The following is a 21,520-nucleotide window of genomic DNA, read 5'->3' as shown; positions in this document are numbered from 1 at the left end:
TAGAGAAGGAAATGGCAACCCAGTATTCTTGCCTGGAGAATCCCATGGACAGAGGAGCCTAGTAGGCTACAGTCTACAAGGTCACAAAGAGTCGGACACGACTGAGCGACTTCACTTTGACTTTCTCATTATTATTCCATCAGCTTCACCCCAGGTCATCAGGCATTAGATCCTGGAGCTTGGGGACCCCTGCTGTGTACCATGCTATGCAGAAAGAAACAACTCAAAGGGCATGGCCTTCATGGGGCAGCTGTCACTTACCTGAGTGAAGTTAAGTGTCAGGGCCTGCCTGGTTCAGTCCAAGGGGCTGACTGTGTGTTTTATAAGAGTTTTAGGGCTGGCATTCTGGGCTAGAAGCCACCACCCCAGACTTCTCACAGCATGGCCTTTTATCATCTTAAGCCCTAGTTTTATCTTCCAGACAAATTGCATTTATGAAGTCATAACTTTCCCCCCATTTTTATTAAGCACAAACATCTGTACTTACCAGCTGGGTCTTTAGCATGATAATCGGCCTACGCCAAACGTCTATAGTGATCTGACAAGATCTCAATCAGAAGCCAAGACACCAGACATTCTGGCTTGCCAGGGAGACTTGATGATGGGCAGTGGCAAGTTAACCCTTTCACTCTGGGGGGTGAAGATAAGCGAGACAGGCTCTCCTCCATGCTTGGTTGGGGAAACGGCTCAGTGAGGCCGGCAGGTGTGTCAGGCTGAGCGCGTTCAGCCCCATTCTCTTCTGGCTGCTGCTGTGCTAGAATCCTCAAGTTAAATGGAGTCCAGTTCCCAGAGGCCAGTCCCCACCTGGAGCTAGAACCCCCTCCATCTACTCCACTGTCAGTCTGGCCTCTGCTTGCCAACCTCCAGTGACAATTCAGTGCCTTTCCAGGCAGCCCATTTCCTCCTTGACTAATAGGGACTCCTTCCTGATATGGATCCCAAATCCCACCACGTTGGAAACCTCACCCATTGGCTGTGGTTTTCTCTCTCGGGCCACCTAGAACCTGTTTCACCCTCAGCATGTCAGCCCCCTAAGCTGAAACCTGTCACTGCGTTTCCCCCCAGGGCCTCCCTTCGCTAGGTCACATAGTCCTGGGCTCCTCAGAACTCTTCACTGAGCTTCATCCCTGGTGACCCCAGAATTATCCGAGTCCCCCAAAACGGAGGCCCGAGGCCCACCATGATGCTGGGCTCAACCAGCAGAGAGTCGGATAGAAATGCAGACATTAGGGGAAGCTTCTCTTGTTTCTTTGCTCCACTGAGCCATGTGTCTACTGAAACCCACGTGTAGAACAGTACCAGTCATGTGCTGGGACTGAGGAGCCCAGGACCTGGCTGTGTCCTTACGGTCATGGCTGCTTCTAGGCTTGGAGGCCAGCCGTCGCGCCTCGTTCTACCACACGGCACCCCCAAGCCTGGCTACAAACTTGACAAACAACTTTGGGTCCCAAGGCCAGAGGGAGGCGAGTGGAGAATGGGTGGGACACCCCATCCCGCCTGGCAACGACTCACAGGAGCTGGGCTGGTGAGTCCTCTGAGAGGGATGACAGGTGCAGACCACTCCTTCCACCTGCTCTGCCCACGAGGAGGGGTGCTGACGCATTCCTGGGCTGGGTCCCTGGCAGGAGCTGCATTTTGCCCCATTTTCTGACGGGCGAGGTCATTAATCAGGTTAAGCAGAGCCGGCAGTGCACAGGGCCGAGCCAGCCTCTGCCAGCTGTCTGCCGCTCCTCCCAGCAGAGAGCCCTTCAGAAGGCATCCCACCTCCTGCTCTGGCCGTGAGGATCAGGGCCTCCAGCTGCCCTCTAATCATCTGGTAGCAGATGGAGCCTGTCGAGCCCAGTCCCTGGCTTTCTCTTTTTATTCGGTAAGTTCACAGAAAAGAAATGCAAGCCCTGATCTCCAAGAAAGTGAAGGTAACAGTAAACTGGTTAACCCTGCTTTCTGCCCACCCCCTCACCTTCCACAGGCTCCTGGGCCCAGGAGCTGACAGGTGTGGCCACGACTGAGGTCCTGGCACCAGGATCGTGCCGCGTGAGGGGCAGCAGCCTGTGAGCCCCGAGGCCTGGCCAGGAGCCACCTGGGGTTCAGTGTGTCGGGGGCAAGATGTGGGAGGGGTCAGCAGAGAGCTGCCTTCCAATGCTGCCTTGACCCCCCCTCCCCAGCTTCTCACTCCCTGCCTTCTCCCTCCTAACCTAAGAAGCCCAGATTTTGTGCAATGACAAGGAAAGAGAATAGTCAGTGCCAGGCTTTTAATGACAGTTGCTTCAGGCTGCTAGCCTCCTTGCCAGACAGCCACATGGAGAGTGTTCTGTGACACCACCAGTCAACGGGGTCCAGTCTGTGGTGTGTGCACTTGGCACCTGGTGAGGGGCAGGGGGGGCTCTTTTCCCACCAGAGAGGGGCTGGGCTCAGATGAGTTCACACAGGCCTCAAGGAGTGGCTGCCAAGTGCAGCCTGGGCTTTAGGGAGCCCCTGGACCAGATGGAAATGCCTGCTGGGACCCTTAAAGCAGACTCCAGGGAAGACCTGTAATTGGGTAGGAGAAGGTCTCTGGGAGGCGGGCCAAACTCTGGAAGGATGATGGCGATGGATGGTACCATGGGGTATGGCCAAGTGAGAGGAGCAAGATGATAATCTTGTCTGTAATGCTTTGCAGTTTACAGAGAGCTTTCCGTTTATCCTGAGCGTGCTTAATCCTTGCAACCTGTGTCCCTACTGGGGACACAGTTGAGAGAAGGGAAGTGACACTGCTCGGAGGCAAACAGGCAGAAAACCAGGAGTGGCGCCCCAGGCGGTCTCATACTGCAACCAGCAGTCTTTCCACGAGGTGTGGGGGTGGGCCTCCCAGGAGCCAGAGGAGCAGCCCAGGCAGAGGACAGGTTGCACGCCCCCCTAGAGCCACCAGCACGACCCTCGCTCAGGGCAGCACCGTGGTGACGCTGGTGAGCAGCACATGCTCCGAGACTTTGGAGACGGAGCACCGGCTCTGCAAGGACAAGGACTTGTGGCTGGCAGAGGAGCGAGGGCTGGGGACCTTCAGAGAGACGCAGGGACCCAGGCTGGGCAGGCAGCAGGAGAAGGCAGCCTTAAACTGCTCCCGGAATTTGCCTTGGTTGAGAGACAGAAGACGCAGCCATAAGCAGACAGAGGTGGCCTTCGGCCCAGGAACACCGACATAGCTCCAGCCAAGCTGCCTGTGAAGGGGGGCGGAGGGTGGAGGGAGGAAGGGTAGCCCCGGGCAGGAGACAGCCCCAAGGCGACCTCGCCCCTGCCAGGTAGAGAGAGGATAGGCCCTGGAGCAGGTTCCCAAGGAGAAATGCAATTTTCTTCTGATTCCTTGACAGCGCTCTGGCTCTGAGCCCGGCTCAAAGCGTGGCGTCTGGCTCAGGGACCTTAGGTCACCTCCACCCCGGCCGGCGTGTAGGTGAAGGGGCTCAGGGCTCACCATCTGTGGCTAGGCTTTGCCCACCTCTGCCCTGCGGTGGTGAAGATGACTGCAGCAGTGGCTCAAATGAGGCGCTGTGTCCGGTGCCTGGGCTCATCCAGCTCACCCCAGCACCCTGAGGGGCCCGAGTCCTTCATCCTCACTCCACCGATGAGATACCCAGGCCCGGTGGCCTGTCACCATGCAGAATTTGGACTAATTCTAAAGCACTTCGCTTAAAGTTTAGGAGAGTGGGGGGACAGTGGGGAAGGAAGGACCACCATGGCCACCTGTTCAGCCAGAAGACCCCAGGCAATAGACAGTGCTGTAACTGAACAACCACGTTTCATCACCAGCAAGCCACGCTGGTGCCCAGCAGAGGGCTGAGCACACAGTATTGTGCTTAGACACGCAGCTGTGTCTGACTCTTTGCGACCCCATAGATTGTAGCCTGCCAGACTCCTCTGTCCATGGGGATTCTCCAGGCAAGAATAATGGAGTGGGTTGCCATGCCCTCCTCCAGGGGACCGTCCCAACTCAGGGATCAAACCCAGGTCTCCTGCATCACAGGCAGATGTTTTTACTGTCTGAGCCACCAGGGAAGCCCCCAACCCAGAGTGGGTGCTCAGTAAATGTAGTCAGTGAAGGAATGCTCTCCATCACATGGTCGTTTCTGTTCTCCGAGCCGGAAACCAGTGGCTAGCCTTTGTTAAGTGATTCTTTAGTCTCGGTGAAAGCTAAGTTATTGACCCCGGCCCCTCCTTTAACTTTTCAACGTTTTTGCAAAAATCGTTTTGTGTCCAGGCTTGAAGAGTCATCTGGTTCTCAGGCCTGGTCCAAGTCAGAGGTCTGGTGAGTCACACTCTGCTGAGCCCAGGCGGGGGCTGGGGTGGGGCCTTTCCGCCCTGAGGCTGGGAGGTAGTGGAAGGGGGTGGGGGCTGTGGGACAGCTGGGAGAGGAGACCTGCAGGGAGAGGGGCCCACAGATGCCTGGAGAGTGACAGGGCTGGTGCTGGAGGCAGGTGGATTCAGGGGTAGCCCCTCCAGATCCTGGCCATACTGCCAGTATGTGTCTAGCTGGGCATGGGGAAGCCACTTCCTGGCTCTGGGCTGCCCCTGCTGGTGGCCCTCCTTCCTTCCATGCCTTCATTATGCAGTCACCTTTTCACACAGGGGCTCCATCTGGAGCCTGTGTCAACCAGACTGGCTGATCCGTGCTGCTCTGCATGTGTCAGGCAGGGGTGGAGGGGAGCTGGCCCACCCCCAGTGCTCCCGCCCACCCACTGGTCTGCATCATCTGCAAAACTGGACCCAGGTGCTGGACACCTTCTTCGGCCACTACTGGGAGTGTGGCCTGTCTCCCACTCCTCATCGCCCATCCCCCCTGAGTGGGGGTGCCCAGAGCAGGGTCACAGTCTCCAGGAGGGAGCAGGCTTTATTCAGCCTGGATTGGAGATGCGGAGACTGCTGTCCTGGGGACTGTTGCCACCCTCTGTTACTCTGCGTCTCCAGTCCACTCACCACTGAGGAAGTTGTAGATGATGGGGTTGGCAGCGCTGTTGGCATACACCAGCCAGTGGGAGAAAGTGAAGCAGGCATAGACAGCTTCCCGGTCGCTGGCTTGGCGGAACATCCCAAACACCCTAGGACCAGGGGCAGGACACTCAGAAATGGGGTGTGTGTGTGTGTGTGTTTTGTCGGGCAGGAGTCACCATCCTCATCTAGCATATAGGAAAACCAAGACTCAGAAAAGGAAAGTGAGTTGGCCATGGTCACACAGCTCATGAATGGCTGTAAAGTACAGGAGTCCCACGGTCCCTCCTGTTCACCAGATGGCCTTTTCCTGAGCCTCTGGTCTAGGTTCCTGACCACAGTTTGGGGTTCCTGAGCACAGAGCGTACGGCCGAAGTGGGCCTAGGGGCAGGAGCCAGGGCACCTCTGCTCAGTCACTGGCCGTCTGATCCCCTAGGGCTCCCCTTCCCCTTTATCATCTGTCTTCACACCAGCATGGTGAGTCATAGACATCATCCGACTTCCAAATAGAGAAACAGATTCAAAGAAGCAAAGTGATGTGCCCAAGACCACACAGCTGGGAAGTGGCGGAGCACAAACTCACGCTCAGATTGTCTCACGTTGTGCAACGGCCCGGTGTTTGGCCCTCCCCACCCCCACCCCACCACGGCCTCTCTGCTCTTCCAGACACCCGTGGGCGTGGTCCCTCCCTTCATTTGGGCTCGTCATCCAGCTCACCCCAGCACCCCGAAGGGCCCAAGTCCTTCATCCTCCTCACTCCACCGATGAGACACCCAGGTCTGGTGGCCTGTCACCATGCAGAATTTGGACCCCGTTCTAATTCTAAAGCCCTTTGCTTAAAGTTGAGGAGAGTGGGGGGACAGTGGGGAAGGAAGGACCACCACAGCCACCTGTTCAGCCAGAGGACCCCAGGCAATCACCGGCAAGCCACGCTGGTGCCCAGCAGAGGGCTGAGCACACAGTGCTGTGCTTAGACACGCAGCTGTGTCCGACTCTTTGCAACCCCATAGATTGTAGCCTGCCAGACTCCTCTGTCCATGGGGATTCTCCAGGCAGGAATAATGGAGTGGGCTGCCATCCCCTCCTCCAGGGGACCGTCCCAACTCAGGGATCAAACCCAGGTCTGCTGCATTGCAGGCAGATTTTTTTACCGTCTGAGCCACCAGGGAAAACCCCTGTCACTTTCTCAGGCTTTTTTTAAAAACCATTACATCTTAAAAAAAAAAAAAAAGATTTTTAAAAACCGCCACCAATCTCAGTAATTGTCGCTTTCTATCCCCTTTCCCCATTTTTTTCTTCCTAGCAGTTATCGCTGGCTGACATTGTAATATATTAATATGTCCATTCATGTCCACCAGATGTCATTTCCACCAAGGCAGGACATTGTACCCTGCACTTGTTCACTCTGTTCCCGCCCCTACAACCTGATGACTGAGTGAACAGATGAGAGGATTTTCACAATAGCCTTAGGAGGCAGGCGGGTTATTCCCATTTTACAGATCAGGAGATTGAGGCTCAAAAAAGAGAAACACAGTGAATGAGCAGTGGGCCAGTCCTTTCGTTAAAGCTGAGAAATCTCCTTTCTCTTGACTCTATCACCTCTCCCCACCCCTAATTGCTCCCCATGTGCTCTCACCTCTTGAGGACATTGAGGACACTGATGGGCAGGTAGCAGAGGGCAAAGACCAGCAGCACCACCATCAGCATCTTGGCTGTCTTCCTCCGAGCTCGCATCTGCTTCACCTCAGCCAGGAAAGCGCGGGCCCGAGGCTGGGGCTCTGCATCCAGGCCTTGCCCCTGGTCCTCCAGCTGGACTGAGGGCCGCTTCCAGTTCCTGACCAGGGCTGACGTGGTGCCAGGGATCTGTCCAGCACACAGACAGCAGTTGTGGGTACAGCCCCTTGGGAGGGGTGTTCTGCTTTGCTGGGCTGGACTCTGGGGCAGGGCAGAAGTGAGCAAGAGTACAAACCCCTGCAGTAGGAAGGAACTAATAATCATGATAAAGACCAATATTCTGGACTTGAGTATACTTCTGTTTTTCCATTAGCTTCTTGTGAGCCCTCCCACAATATACCTCTTGGGAACATGTTATTGGCCTTTAGTTGTAGAAGAGGTAGAGGACCCTCGACGAGTCCCCAGGTCACAGCCTGGGGCCTGAACATCCTCCTAGCTACCCAACCATCTTTCCTCAGTGGTGATGAGTTGTGCCTTCCCTGGCCTGTGCCTGACTCTAGGAGGCCCAAGCAAGGGGTGAACAGGTGGCAGCATGGAATGGCCTGGGCCTCAGACCACAGGTCCCAGCCTAGGTCGGTGCCTGTAGGCCTATGATGATTCTGGGCTCCTGGAGCAGCACAGACGCCTTCACAGCCTCTCCCACACTAGACACCCGGATCACCCTACAGCAAAGGGCATGGGGCTGGAGTTCAGGCAACTTGAGGCCCAGGGCCAGCTCAGCGCTCATGAGCTATGTGACCTTGGTATGTGACTCACTTTTCTTTTCTGAGCCTTGGTTTTTCCTGTTGGTCGGACAGGACTGAGCAACTTTCACTTTGCACAATGTTTGAGAATCTACATCAGAACTGGAGAAGGGAAAGGCTACCCACTCCAGTATTCTGACCTGGAGAATTCCACGAACTGTACGTCCATGGGTCACAAAGAGTCGAACACAGCTGAGTGACTTTCCCTCACTCTGCACTTTTCCCTGTTGGTAAGGATAGTGACTCCTGCCATCTTGACTGGGGGACTGAGAGGAGCAGATGGCAAGTGTTGGTGGACCACAGGCCTGCTCGTGTTCAGGCTGGCATCCTCTCCCTGTCCAGGCACTGATCCAGGACTCACCCCCACAAGTGCCAGTGCCAAGGGCCACAGAGCACCCCTTCCCTTGGCAAACACCACACTCCACCCCATGGAACTTGCTGTCGGTCAGTTCGTAATAGAGGAGAGAAGGAAGGCTCTGGAACCAGGAAGGCTGTTACTCATTGGCTGTGGCAAACTGGTTGCCCTTACTCCGTGTTTGTATTGTGGGTAATACTGCTTCTTTGGTTAAATATTAATCGTTGTGAAGACACCACAAGCCAAGTGCCTAACTGGGAAGCAGCACAGAGGTACAATTCTTGTTGCTGAGGCCCTGAACCGAGCATTGGAACCCCCAGGCCCCTGATCTTCCACTCACTGTGAAGGATTTGGGAGAAGTTGCTTTGCCTCTCTGGGTCTCAGTTCTGTCATATATGGAGGTGGGGATAATGTTTGGTGGTGGAGAGGATACAAGACTGGCTGGGAGTGCCCGATAACTGCTGTCACTAGGGCAGTGGCAGGCAGCTGCTGCTACTAGAACAGTGTCAGTCACTACTTGGTTCCAGGGCCGACCCTCACACTTCTGGCCTGGAGTTTGTCTCTAGGCCTTGCCTCTCTGGTTGCAGCCAGAACGGCATGTTCTGCAGGCAGAGGACTGTGTACTCCCTCAGATGAGGACCCTTGTGCCCTCCCAGACCAGACAGTGACACCAGAGTGGGCCTCACCTGGCGGCCCCAGAGCTTGCGGAAGATCTGGAAATAGGCCATGGCCATGAGGCCCAGCGGGGCCAGGTAGGTGACGACGAAGAAGCAGCTGTGGTAGATCTTGGGGTAGAGGTCGTCTGCAGGGGCCAAGAGATGGAAGGGTTGGGCCCCCAGCCTGCCCCACTTAGCAACACCACCCAGCCGCAACTAGAGCTAAAGCCAGCAGCTCAGCCCCATGCAGGAGCCCTGGCAGAGAGACCCTGGAGTTACCCAGCCCACGGGTGTCCATCCTGGAGGAACCCTGGCACAGATGTCCACCCTAGAGGAGGTACCCACCCTGGAGGTAACCCTGGTGGATGCCTGTTCTAGAGTCGTCCCAAGAGAGCCACACCCGGGGGTGCCCACTGCAAAAGTGCCCTGGGAGATGTCTACCGCTGGGTATGTGTCCCAGAAGAGCCCGCCTCAGGTGCCCTCCCAAGGCTCCGCTCTTACCAGCCCAGCGTTCGTCACAGACGGAGAAGAGCCGGGTGCGGTTGGCTAGCTCGGGCAGCACACTGCTGCATTCCATGACCGCAGCCTGGGGCACCATGACGGCCAGCGACACAGCCCAGATACCCAGGATGGAGCCCCGGGCACGCCGGGCAGTGCTCTTGAACAGCAGAGGGTGGCAGATGGCATACCAGCGGTCCAAGGCGATGAAGCTGAGGGTCAGCACTGCCACGGACACAGACACGGCCTGCCCCATGGGGACACAATGTCCATCATTTTGGGGGCCGCCCGGAGACATGGGGTAAGTGATGGAGCTCACAGCCCAGAAATACCAGGCGTCCAGGTGCAGCGCTGATCCTGACTCCACCACTTAGGCCTGGGTGCTGTGCTGTGCTTACTCAGTCATGTCCGAATCTTTGGGATCCCATGGACTGTGGCCTGCCAGGCTCCTCTGTCCATGGGATTCTCCACGGCAAGAATACTCCGGTGAATGCCATGCCCTCCTCCAGGGGATCTTCCCAGCCCCGGGATCGAACCCAGGTCTCCCTCATTGCAGGCAGATTCTTCGCCATCTGAACCACAGGGGAAGCCTTACTGCCAGGGTAGATTTGGTCAAATCACTTACTCTCTCTGAGCCTCATCTGCAGAGTGAGAATATATCATCCTCCTGGCAGGATTCTTTTTAGAACAAATGAAATTATGGGTGGAGAACATCCAGCCTGAGATCTGGCACATAGCAGGTGTAATAACTTACACTTTTGGAAATAACTACGTGCCAGACACTGTTCTCAGGATCCTCACAATGACCCATGAGGTGAGTACTCTTACCTCCAAGGTACAGATGAGGAAACTGAAGAACAGAAAGGTTAAATAACTTGCCTTAAGTGAATTTCCTCACCTGCCTGTCTTTATTTTCAGGGTGGCTGGAGTTAATCAATTGAGCAGAAAACCTCAATATAATGGGAAAACCAAGAGGCATTCTCTCTGCCCTGGGATTTCATCCCTCTCCCCAGGCTGTAAGGGAAAAGAGTCCTCATTCTGGGAGGCAGAGATGAACCAAGGCCAGAGATGCAGATGAGCACTGGCTCCAGGAGTGCCCCCTGCCCTCTGGGGTATAGGGAGGTGAGGCAAGGGATGAAACCCTGGCCTCTGGCCAATCCTCCTTCCATCCCAGCAACCCCACTGGGTATTCTGATTCCCACCACTGGGAAAGGGAAGGCCCTGGTCAGGGGTGGGAGGGGAGGAAAGGGGAGCAGACTCTTTCCAGCAGGCCCCCTCAAATCTGCCCTACCTCCGGACCAGGGAGCAGGCCCAGCGCTCTGTCACCGCAAGCTTGTGCCTGTCTCCTCCACCGTGTGCCCGACTGTACATGTGTCCCCAAATGACTGTGTATGTCTGCAGGTGTGACCTGGAGGGGATCTCTGTATCCATACGTGGGGCTGTGTCTGTGTCCTTAAGTGTCAGGCCTGGTAGCCTGCCCTTGCTGACAGTAGAGCGTGACCCTGTCGAGGTACTGAGCCACCATCTGAAAGTCAAGACTAAGGGTCTCTGAGACCTAGCAAGGCCATGGTTGTTGTGCTTGGTGTGTCAGAGGGATCACGAGGGTCACCTAGGCGGAGCTCACCTGTAGATAGGGGATGACCTTGCAGAGGGCATGGCCGAAGAGCCAGGATTCAGTGATATCTACTAACAAGCTAGCCGGCAGGCAGATGGCCGTCACCAGCACGTCGGCCAGGGACAGGTTGACAATGAAGTAGTTGGTGACCGTCCTCATGTGGTGGTTGCGCCACACGGCCAGGCACACTGCAGGGTGAGCGGGGGAAGAGATGAGGCTGGAGGCAGAGCCACGCCCAGTCCAGCTGGGCACCAGCAGCGAGACCCTTCCCCACACTACTCGATAGGGACTGGGGAGAGAAGTGAGGCCCAAGACCCCTCCCAGTCCCCAGGGGGACGCCACAGCACCCCCAGAGACCTAGAGACCTACCCAGCGTGTTGCCCACCAGGGCTACGAAGAACACAGCCACGTAGGCTGCGATGAGGACCCACTCGTACTGCTTCGGGTACAGATAGTCACGCCACAGATAGCGGAGAAACTCGTCTTCGTAGTCTGGAGGCTCCGGGGACCGTTCCCTGCCCTCAGTGGGGACCCCCATCTGGGGCCCTGGGGTGGCTGAGGGCTCCATGAGCTCAGGAGCCACTAAGGCTGACGGGCATCCCAGGCTCTCCCCAGGGAGGGGTGCACCTGGGCCAGGCTTCAGCCCACTTCCCTTGGGGCGGGGGGGCCCAGTCTTGCGCTCAGGTGTTTAGGGTCCCAGCCCCAAACCTTCTGAAGGAAGGAAGGAAGAAAGGGAACATTAGGGAGTGTGCTGGGTTACGCGCAGATAAGCTCTGTCTTAATTCTCCCAATCATGTCGGTTAGGATGAGCCTGAAATGGTTGGAGAAAGCCTTGCATCCCCATTTCATACCAGTTGGTCAACTCACCTCTCAGCCTTGGTTTCCCCATCTATCTCGTAGAGTAATAACTGAACCTGCCTCACAGGGCCAGTGAGGAGAAATTACCTCTAATGAACGCCAAGGGTTTTACCCAGAAACTGGCTGGCTTCCTCGCCATTGCGGGTTACCACTATTAAGAGCTCCGCTTTGTAGAAGAGACAGAAGCTCAGAGAGGTTGAGCCCCTTGCTCAAGGTCCCAAGGCCACTATGGTCTGTCTGAGTCCACCAAACACCACAGCTTAGGAAGGAGAAGCCATCCTGGTTGCAAACACCTTTTCTCCTGAGTCAGTTCGCGGGCTTGAATTTCGGGGTTGTAAAAAAATGATCAAGGGAGGCTTTCAGAGACCCAGGCCCCGCCCACCAGACCTGCCAGACCCTCCTAAGTGAACACACACCCACACAGACACACGGTGTGGGTGGAGGTGCAGGGTGGAGCTGACAGCCTCCCTGAAAGCGAGGGGAGAGCCACAGGCCCAGGGGCTGAGAGGGTCAGCACCCCGGGCCCCAGATAGTCCTCACTCTGAATCCCTCGACCGCGATGAGCCCCAGCGGCCGCTAGGGGTCGCTGGACGGCGCGCCGGCCGCCCTCTTCATTCATAAATCTGGCCTCGCACCCCGCTGCTCCTCCCTCGCTCAGACCACCCCTCCCACCAAGCTGGGCCTGGACGACCCCAGATGTGTGTAGGAGGGTTGCGGATCCCTGGAGACCCCCGAAAGAGCACGAGGGGTTCTCCTTTAGATCCCCACCTGGCGCCGACGGACCTGCTTCCCCAGCGGGACCTCACTGCATCTCGGGGGCTGTGGGCGCTAAAGGTTCTTTAGGAACCTGCCGGAAAGAGGTCAGAGCCTGCTGAGGACCCAGCCTCCCAGCACCCAGGTCACAGCTCCCGAGACCCTTGGCTCCCGCCGAGGGTCCTCTGGAACCGCCCACCCCGGGCCCAGGGTCCCCCAAGCCCCTCACCTGTTGGCTTCGGGACCTGGGCGTCCTCGGCTGCTGATCCCCCGATCGTGTAACGGGACTTCGTCTCCCCTCCCGGAAGGCCGGTCTCCGGGGCCCGGGGCTGGGGGGAGGGCACCGGGCTGGGGCAGCCCCCTCCCTAGGCTGCGCTGTCTGGGCTCGCTCGGCTGGGCGCGAGCGCCGGCTCAGACGCGGGCTGTGGCTGGGCGCCGGCTCCGCGGAGCTGCGCGCTGCGGGGAGGGGGGGTCGGGGCGGGAGGGGCAGGGCGGGGAGGGGGCCCCCAGCCTGTCTCGGCTGCAGGTCTCCCAATCCCCGAGTCTCGGAGGGTGGAGGGAGAGGCTCGTCCTTCCCAGCTCACGACTTCACGCCTCCATCCCACCTTCATTCATGTGTCCATCCGTTCATTCATTGCGTTCGCATGCATTCAACATTCCTGCCTCCGCCTACGCTGCATTCAGAGCGCACCTACTGTGTGCCGGCGGGCCCTCGGGCACCTTCGGAGAGCCACAGTGCCGGAAGTGGGTCCCAGCTCCACCTCTGCCCGCTGCCTCACCTAGCTGAAGAGGATGATGGCACAGGTGGGTGACCAGGGCGAGAGCATCGCCCGCACGGTCTCCTGCCAGGCTCCAGCTGTTGCTGGAGCAGTGAGCTCCCAGAGGTGCCTGGAGACCCTGCTCGCCCATCTCCCAGCCACTGATTCTGCCTGCCCTCCAGTCCTTTCTGTTCATGACTGCTTCACCCCTCCCAAGACAGGGAGGATAGATAGGGGCAGCACGCAGGGGAGCAGAGGGGGCTGATGAATTCAACAAACATTTTCTCAGCTGTGTGTCAGGCAATGAGCTAGAATATTACAGCTGCCATTTGCACAGTCCCCGCCATGCATGATCCCATTTAATCTTCACATCAACCCAGTGAAGCGGCTGCTCACCACCCCCATTGCACAGATAAGGACCCTGGACTCATGTGGTTCAGTGACTTGTCCAGAGTCATACAGCAGAGACTGAGCTGGGATTCAAACCTGCCCAGTTCTCCAGGTCTGCCCTCCTCCTCTGCCAGACAGAGGTGCCGAGGCTGGCTGGAGGCAGGTGGACTCACAGCAGGCAAGTCCTCTACAATGTGACAGAGCTGCTGGGGCACAGAAGGACAGATTGATTCAACCAGGACATCAGGACAGTCTCCTAGAGCAGGGACATAGAGACTTAATGAGAAGGAAGCCCTGTGGTGGGGGCGGGGGGCAGGGGTGGTGGATTCAAGGCAGAAGAAGAAACAGGGACAGAAGTATGGCGGTTGGGCCTTCCGGGAGCCACAAGCCAGTGAAGGGTGACCCCTTAGGCATCGAGCCGTCACCTTGACCTTCCTCTGTGTCCGGACAGGACCTTCCTAACCCATCAGATTCACCCTCTCCTCTGACCCTCAGAGACTCACACCCCTTCCCTCCTGGGAGGGGATTCCTGAACTGGAACTTCCATCTTCCCTGTTGCAGCCAAAGGCTTTTTTCCGAAGGAGCTAGAGGTGCACATTAGGCATGGAGGGTGTGGGAGGGAAGCTGGGGGCAGGTCAGGGACGTACTTCACCTGTCCAGGGCCGGAAGGAGGACCGAGGCTGGTTCTTACGTAGCACTCTGTCCCTGGGTGGCATCTGCACAGTAAGTGATCGTTCAGAGCATCCATGAGGTTCCAAGGCTCTGAACCAGCCCCGCCCAACTAGAGCCACCCGAAGTGCCTGCCTGCCATAGGGAATGGATGAGGGGATGTGTGTGTGTGTGTGTGTGTGTGTGTGTGTGTGTGTGGTGGGGCAGGGGGAAGAGAGAGTTTGAGTGTCTGTATTTAGAAGTAAGGGTTGTGACTACATGTCTGGGGAATCCAGCGTGTGGCTCTGTGTGTGTGTGTGTGTGTGTGTCTGAGCACGCATGGGGGTAGGGGACAGGCTCTGGGTTGATGACTGGAGTCACCCAGGGTGGGATGTGTCTGTATGATGCGTGTCTTGATTTGTCTCTATGCATACTGGTGTCTGGGTCTATGAAGGGTGTGTGTGTGTGTGAGGGGGGGGTGTCTGTCTCTCGGTGTGTCTGGATGTGTGATTGTAGCTTTGACTAGCATGGCCTCCCAGTTCGTTCCCCTGTGAGTGTGGGAATGTGAGAGTGGTGTGCCTTTGTGTCCATGGCTCTGCAAGTGCGCCTGCATGGAACTGGGTACGTCTGCCCCCACAGCGATGACTCATCTAATCTCCCAAGTGAACCACCCCCCCCGCCCCGTCCCCCGCCCATCTAGAGCTGTGACTGTTTGCTAGGTAGGGGCTGGGGAGTGGGCTGTGGCACATGCGGGGATGGGAGGCAGATCCCCCGCGGACACTCAGCTGACAGCCACAGCAAACAAGGTACAGGCGGTGATGTGAAAGGGACAGACCCCTCTGTGCCTGTGTGGGTGATGGGCACCGGCTGAGCACAGCACAGCCCGGCTTAGAACCCAGCGCACAGCTCAGAATGCCGTGATTCAGGGCCTCCCAGACACCCTGGGTTGGAGTGAACAAGGAGCTTCCCAGGTCCCCCAAATCATTGTACTGGGGATGCACGTGTCTGTGCGGGGAAGAGTCAGGCTGAGAATCCACCCCCACACCCACAATATCCAGTTTCACAGAGCCTGTCCCATCTCCCCTTAAGAGGGATCCTTCTTCATTCCTGGGGACCCCAGAGGCTGCTCCCCAGGACAAGGATCCTGGGTGATTCCTTTTAACCTGAAGCAGCAGATCTTTCTTCCTCCCCTACCAGACCCTGGCCAGGGAGGAGGCTCTGGGTCCCCAGGTCCGTCTAGCCTGGAGTCTGGCTCCCTTAGCCATGGCTTGAGGGTGGTAGAGGCCAGTTATTTGGCCTCTGGGGGCATGGAGTAGAGACCCTGGGGTGTCTTGCTCAGAGAAAATCCTGGGGCCCCCAAGGGGGCCACTGATGCTCTAGGAGACCCACCAGGAGCTGTAGTGGTTTGGTCCTTGGGCTCAACAGAACTGTCCTCTGGGTGTGCCTACTAAGTCACTACTGTCCGCCAGGCTACTCGGTCCATGGGATTCTCCAGGCAAGAATATGGGACGAGGTTGCCATACCCTCCTCCAGGGGATCTTCCTGACCCAGGGACTGAACCCAAGTCTCCTGCATTGGCAGGCAGGTTCTTTACCACTAGTGCCCCCCGGGAAGTCCTCTGGGAGACCTTGGCTTCTGGCAAAGCACCTGTGCCCAGGGACCTCATATCCTCCATCTCCAGGCTGGGCGCTCAACCTGGTGCCTCCTCCTCCCAGGGAGGGCCAGCCTGAAGCCTTTGTTTTGCCCAAGCTGTCAGTCAACCTTTGGCCACACGACCTCTTTCCTGGAACCAGCCAGCTCCAGCCTTGTTGATCTAATCCTGAGCCTCTGAGCCACAGGGCCCGGTCACATCCGTCTTCAAGTGTCAGCCTGGGCACTGCCCCCAGGTGCTACCTCCCTCTCCCTCCCAATTCCAGCGTGACTTACAGTAACCTCTGTCTGGCTGGGACTAGACTAATCAAAATGTAATTGTATTTTCAACTCGCTAATGCTGCCACGGGCCCAGGATGGGGATGGGAACACTCTGGGCGAGGAGGGCAGAGGTGCTTGTCAGAACAGAGATCAGAAAACAGCAGAGGTTTGGGGTGGAGGCAGGGGAAGGCCAGCAGTGAGTGGGCTGTGGGCCTGGGAAAGGGGAATTCTTTCAGAGGGCTGAGTCCAGACAGGCCACGGAGGTGGCCAGGGTGCTGTGGTCCTTGGGCCCAAAAGTACTGACCACTGGAAGTTCCTGACAAAGCGTCATACCCACAGGAGGGACCGAGGGACCTCAGGTCCTCCATCTCCAGGCCAGGCGCTCAGGTTTTGTGCCCCTTCTCCCTGGGGAGGGCCAGTCTTTTTCCAGGGTTTGAGTGATTGGAAAGGACCCACCATCCACCAGGAGAACCAGGGGCCCAGGGCCGAAAGTCAGGCATCCTCAGTGGCTTCACCAGGTGGGGAGCATCTTCACGCTGGGGCAGGAGCTAGAGAGAAGGGGCTGGAGACAGCAGTCTTCTGTCTGCTCACTCACTCATAGACCCACTCAACAAACAGACACTGGTGGGAGGTAGGCTGCAGAGCTGGGGGGTCCTCCTGCTTAGGCTGCGGAGGCCCCATGTAAACATGGGTGGAGTGGGTATCAAACGCATCAGGGTGGGAGCTGTGGAGTCAGGCCTGGGGGTGGGCGGGGCCCGGACCAACAATGGGTAGTGCATGTGGATCCGAAGCGACACAAACTACACCCCTCAGCTTGTTGATTCTGGTGCTGAAAGGAGGTGAGGAGGACCGGCTCTAGGGCCAGAGAGGCCTGGGTTAGAGTCGTGGCTCTGTCGCTTACTACTGTGTGATCTTGGACTAGTCACTTCACCTCGCTGATGGACTGGGTCATGGCCGTCAAACGTGTCCGTGTCCAAATCCCCAGAATCTGGAAATAAGTTACAAGGCCAAAGAGGCTTTGCAGATGGGACTAAGTTAAAGATCTTGAGATGGAGCAGCCTAAGTTAACCAGGTGGGCCCAATGTAGTATAATGAGCACAGGTCCTCGTAAGGAGGCAGGCGGGTGAGAAAGAGGAGATGTGATGGCAGAAGCAGAGGGGAGAGCGATGCCAGCCCTGGAAGGGGTCACGGACCAAGCATGAGAGCAACCTCTAGAAGCTGGAAAAGACAGGCAACAGAGTCTTTCCTGAAGTCTCCAGAAGACACGCAGCCCTGCCAGTTCCTTGATTTTTAGCCTCATAAGACACATTTGGACTTCTAAACTCCAGAAACATGAGGGAGAAAATTTCGTGTGGTTTAAGTCACTTAGTTAGAGGTAATATGTTACAGCCCAATAGGGAATAATACAACCTCTCTGTGTCTAAGTTCACTGGTTGGGAGACCAACAGGAACCTTCAGCACATTGTTGTGTATTCACTGTGAACAGAGCAAGTGTGCAGAGCAGCAAGCGCTGGGCACCAGAAAGACAGACAACCAGACGTTCATTCTCATGATATTTTTAAAATAATATTTTTAAAAATCAGGGTGATCTTCATGGGAGGGATCCACGCTTTGCCAGACATCCTTAGGCTTAGCCTGTCATTTGTTTTGTTGTTGTTGTTTGTTTGTTTTCGATGTGGATCATTTTTAAAGTCTTCATTGACTTTGTTACAATATTGCTTCTGTTTTATGTTTTGTTCTTCTTTTTTTGTTTTTTTTTGGCCACGAGGCATACAGGATCTTAGCTCCCTGACCAGGGATTGAACTTCCGCATTAGAAGGGAAAGTCTTCACCACTGGGTCACCAGTGAAGTCCCTAGCAGTGTTTTTGTTTCTTGTCATGTATTGGTGCTGGAGGCTGTTAAAGATCCAGATCCTAACATAATAAGAAATATTAGTAGTAAACAATGATCACAGGAAACATGTACTGGTTTGGCTATTTCGATGCAGGAACATATGAGCGGAAGCAAAAGAAGGAGAGGCCTGATCTTCCTGGGAGGGGTGTGTGTGAGTCTGTGTGAGTGTGTGTGTGTGTGTGTGTGTGTGTGTGTGTGTGTGTGTGTGTAGACTAGAGGTGAAGAGCGTGTTTACTATGACTTAGATCACTATTCATATGAGGAAAATCTTTTAACAGGACAGAGAAAACCAAGATAAACAAAAAACTCCAGGGGCAATTGGGGCTAGGTCTTGAGGGACGAATAGAAGTTCTCAGATGGGCTTTGAGTGAAACATGCTGGGCAGAAGGGAGAGAGGAATAGGGGGCAGGATTCTAGGCAGAGGGGACAGCATGAGGGGTGGGCATGGCCACGGGTCTGTTCTGGGGCCCCGGTAAATGCTAGTTTGGCCCTGAGGGTGCTCCCACAGAGGGAAGCAATGAGAAATAGAAAGATGGATGAAGGGCTGGCCTTGAGTCTAGGCTGAGGAGCTTGGGCTCCATCCAAGAGACAGTAGAGTTCCTGAAGGGTGTGAGGGTGTGATGTAGACTGATTGGCAGCCATACCCTCTGACTGAAACACATTTGAAATGAATAAAGAGTACACTTTCCTTGTGAAAGATTCTAAACATTCAGAATAAAATAACATAAAATCATTATTTTAATTATGTAGAGTAGCTATTAATTTCTATATCAGAAGCTATTCTAACAAAGATTCCCCCAGTCACAGTGACTTAGAAAGATGGATGTTGATTTTTCTCGCCAGGACATCCAGGGCTGGTGAGGTGGCTCAACAATCATCAGAAAGCCAGAACTCTGCTGGGACAGAAAACTACCTGTTTTAAGCACTGGTTCTGGCGCCAAATTGGCCAGGTTTAAATCATGGATCTGCCACTTATGAGCTGTGTGTCTGTGAGCATACTACTTAACTTCTCTGTGCTTGAATTTCATCATCTGTTAAATGGGCATGATATAGTTCCAACCTAAGATAGAAAGAAGAATGTTCCCCCAAAGATGTTAGCCTGGTGAGCCATGGGGTCGCATAGAGTTGGACACAACTGAATGACTAACACTCTTGCTTTCTAAAGATATCTATGTCCTAACCCCTAGAAACTGTGAATGTAACCTTAAATGGCAAAAACAGGGGGACTTTGCAGAAATGGTTATGTTAAGAATCTTGAGATGTTATCCTGAGTGGCCCAGGTTGGTCCAATGTAATCACTAGGGCCCTTATAAGAGGGCCTAGTTATTATTAAAATAATAATAGGAGCTGTAATGATGGAAGCAAGAACCTGTAGTGATATGAGGACAGGATCGAGAACTGAGGAATTACAGGTGGCCACTCGGAGCTGAAAAGGCAAAGTGATGGATTCTTCCCTGAGTCTCCAAAAGGGAGAAGGCTGGCTGACACACTGTTTTTAGACTTCTGACCTCCAGAATGGTAAGAGAGCATTCTTTTTTTTTAATCACTACTGTAGGGACTTCCCTGGGGGTCCAGTGGTTGAAAATCCAACTTGCAATGCAGGGTACGTGGGTTTGCTCCCTGGACAAGGAACTAAGATCCCGCATGCTGCAGAGCAACTAAGGCCGAAAGCCCCAACTACCAAGGGCTCTTAGTCTAGGGCCCGTGCCCTGCAACGCAGAAGCCTGTGTGCCACAACAAAGAGCTGGCACGTCCAAAATCGATAATAATAATTTTAAAAAATCAGCGCTGTAATTTTTATAGCAGCAATAGGAAATACACACCCTCGTTAGGTTAAAATGAGTTGATACATTCAAAGCACTTAGAAAATTACCTGACACATAGCTTACATATAAGTCTTAGCTAAAACTCTTGTCCTGGGTCAGAGGTGGCCGGCTCCACCCATATTTCAGCTAGTGGGAGGCACGTCTCTTCTGTTACATCCAGTTGGCCTGAATTTGGTCACCTGGTCACACGTAACTGCAAAGGAAGCTGAGGGATATAATGTTTTTCTGAGTAGCCCCTGTACCTACCTGAGATATATGGGTTCTAAGGGAAGGAGGGGAGGTGGCTGTTGAGGAGCTAACAGTGTCCTGCTATGAAAGACAAGAAGTTGAGCAAAGGTACTTTGCCCTCAGAGTTCGGTTAGAGACACACTTTCCAGCTTCTTTTTCTTGCGCCCCTAATTTTATGTAACAGCTCTTGACTCCTGGCTAAGATGAGACATCCTCCTGGATCACTCTTGCCTCCCTCTTCCTGTTAAGCCATTACATTTGCATCTGGTTCTGTACCCACAATTAAAATGCTCTGGTTTTTTGTGTTGCGTATCTCTGAACTTCAAAGTTGAAAAATCAATAAAATGTCTAAAAAACTTTGTGACTATGCAAACATCATTCCCTGTAGAACTAACTAGCATTCTGGTACCTCTGAGGAAGGAACTATGATCTTATAGTTTAAATGCTCTTGAGCAGGAAATGCTCCAGGCTCCAAATTCAAATATATTTTTCTACATTCCTTTAGATACTCAAAGTCATGTTACATTTTAATCGCTTCGTATCTGGGCCACGACTTTCTTATACAACTTTTTGTTCTCCGGGAGTTTTTCATTGCTTTTCTCTTCTCTTCTTGAGAAAAGAAACATATGCCTTAAATCAGGTCATTAAAATCTTCCAGCTTCTTAATTACATTATTTTTTGAATGAAGCCCATTTTTTTCTTAAGGACATTCTTCTCCAAACCCTCTGACTTCCTGTTCTAATTTTGACTGATGGTTTTATAGACCTCTGGTATTTCAATTCATTGTACTCCTGGGTTAATTCCACTCTTTCGTGAATCTCTTAGCTTTCTCTTTCTGGAGTTTTGCCTCTGTTTTGCTGAAATACATCTTCAAATGACATTTTAAAAAGGAGTTCATGGGAGAAAAGCTTCATTGCATGTCTGAAAATGACTTTAATATGTTGTATGCTTACTGAGTCAGGAGGTCAACCAGCAGGCTTCACTTTATGGGATGTGGAAAGGGGGGACCGATAGGCCATCAGACATGAGTTCCCACCCTGGGCCAAATAAGAAGTGATCTACTCTAGACCCCTGCACTCTGAGTAGGAACCATGGTCCTTTTGAAAAAAGATTACTCAGTTTTTTTAGAAAGTACTTCTTTCTCATTTTTTTCTTTTTTAAAATATTTTTACTTTTGAAAAATTGAGATATAGTCGATGTACAGGCTTCCGTGGTAGCTTAGCTGGTAAAGAATCCACCTGCAATGAGGGAGACCTGGTTTCCCTGGATTGGGAAGATCCCCTGCAGGAGGGCTTGGCAACCCACTCCAATATTCTTGCCTGGACATTCCTCATGGACAGAGGAGGCTGGCAGGCTAAAGTCCCTGGGGTCGCAAAGAGTCAGACACAACCGAGTGACTGAGCACAGCTCGCAGTCGACATACAGTGTTACAAGCTACCAGGGTACAGCGTGAAGAAGAAAAGTCGCTCAGAGTCGATGTACAGTGTTACAAGTTACCAGGGCACAGCATGAAGAAGCGAAGTCGCTCAGTCGTGTCCAACTCTTTGCGACCCCGTGGACTGTAGCCTGCCAGGCTCCTCTGTCCATGGGGTTTTCCAGGCAAGAGTACTGGAATGGGTTGCCATTTCCTTCTCCAGGGGATCTTCACAACTCAGGGATCAAACCCAGGTCTCCCGCACTGTAGGCAGATGCTT

The 21,520-nt window shown here is 54.4% G+C and overlaps 1 protein-coding gene across 1 annotated transcript; it reads right to left on the bottom strand.

Moving 5' to 3' along the window:
• Positions 2,240–11,742, bottom strand: HCRTR1 (hypocretin receptor 1). Its single transcript, XM_005676725.3, has 7 exons — positions 10,930–11,742; positions 10,570–10,748; positions 8,949–9,192; positions 8,478–8,593; positions 6,596–6,822; positions 4,948–5,069; positions 2,240–3,111 (listed from the first exon to the last, which is right to left on the bottom strand). The coding sequence occupies exons 1-7, from the start codon at positions 11,126–11,128 to the stop codon at positions 2,921–2,923; spliced, it is 1,278 nt and encodes a 425-aa protein (XP_005676782.1). The 5' UTR covers positions 11,129–11,742; the 3' UTR covers positions 2,240–2,920.

This window comes from Capra hircus, chromosome 2 (genome assembly GCF_001704415.2).
Source record: "Capra hircus breed San Clemente chromosome 2, ASM170441v1, whole genome shotgun sequence".
Taxonomy (NCBI): Eukaryota; Metazoa; Chordata; class Mammalia; order Artiodactyla; family Bovidae; genus Capra; species Capra hircus.
Note: the sequence above shows the minus strand (reverse complement) of the source record. Positions and strands in the feature narration are given on the sequence as shown.

What these genes read in the sequence shown, in the direction of transcription:
- HCRTR1 (XM_005676725.3), bottom strand. Translation starts at nt 11,128, where the DNA reads ATGGAGCCCTCAGCCACCCCAGGGCCCCAGATGGGGGTCCCCACTGAG. An exon ending in AGGTCATCCCCTATCTACAG is followed by an intron (nt 9,193 to 10,569) that starts GTGAGCTCCGCC and finishes CCCATGGGGCAG; the next exon opens with GCCGTGTCTGTGTCCGTGGC. An exon ending in GTCCTCAATGTCCTCAAGAG is followed by an intron (nt 5,070 to 6,595) that starts GTGAGAGCACAT and finishes CCCTGGTCCTAG; the next exon opens with GGTGTTTGGGATGTTCCGCC.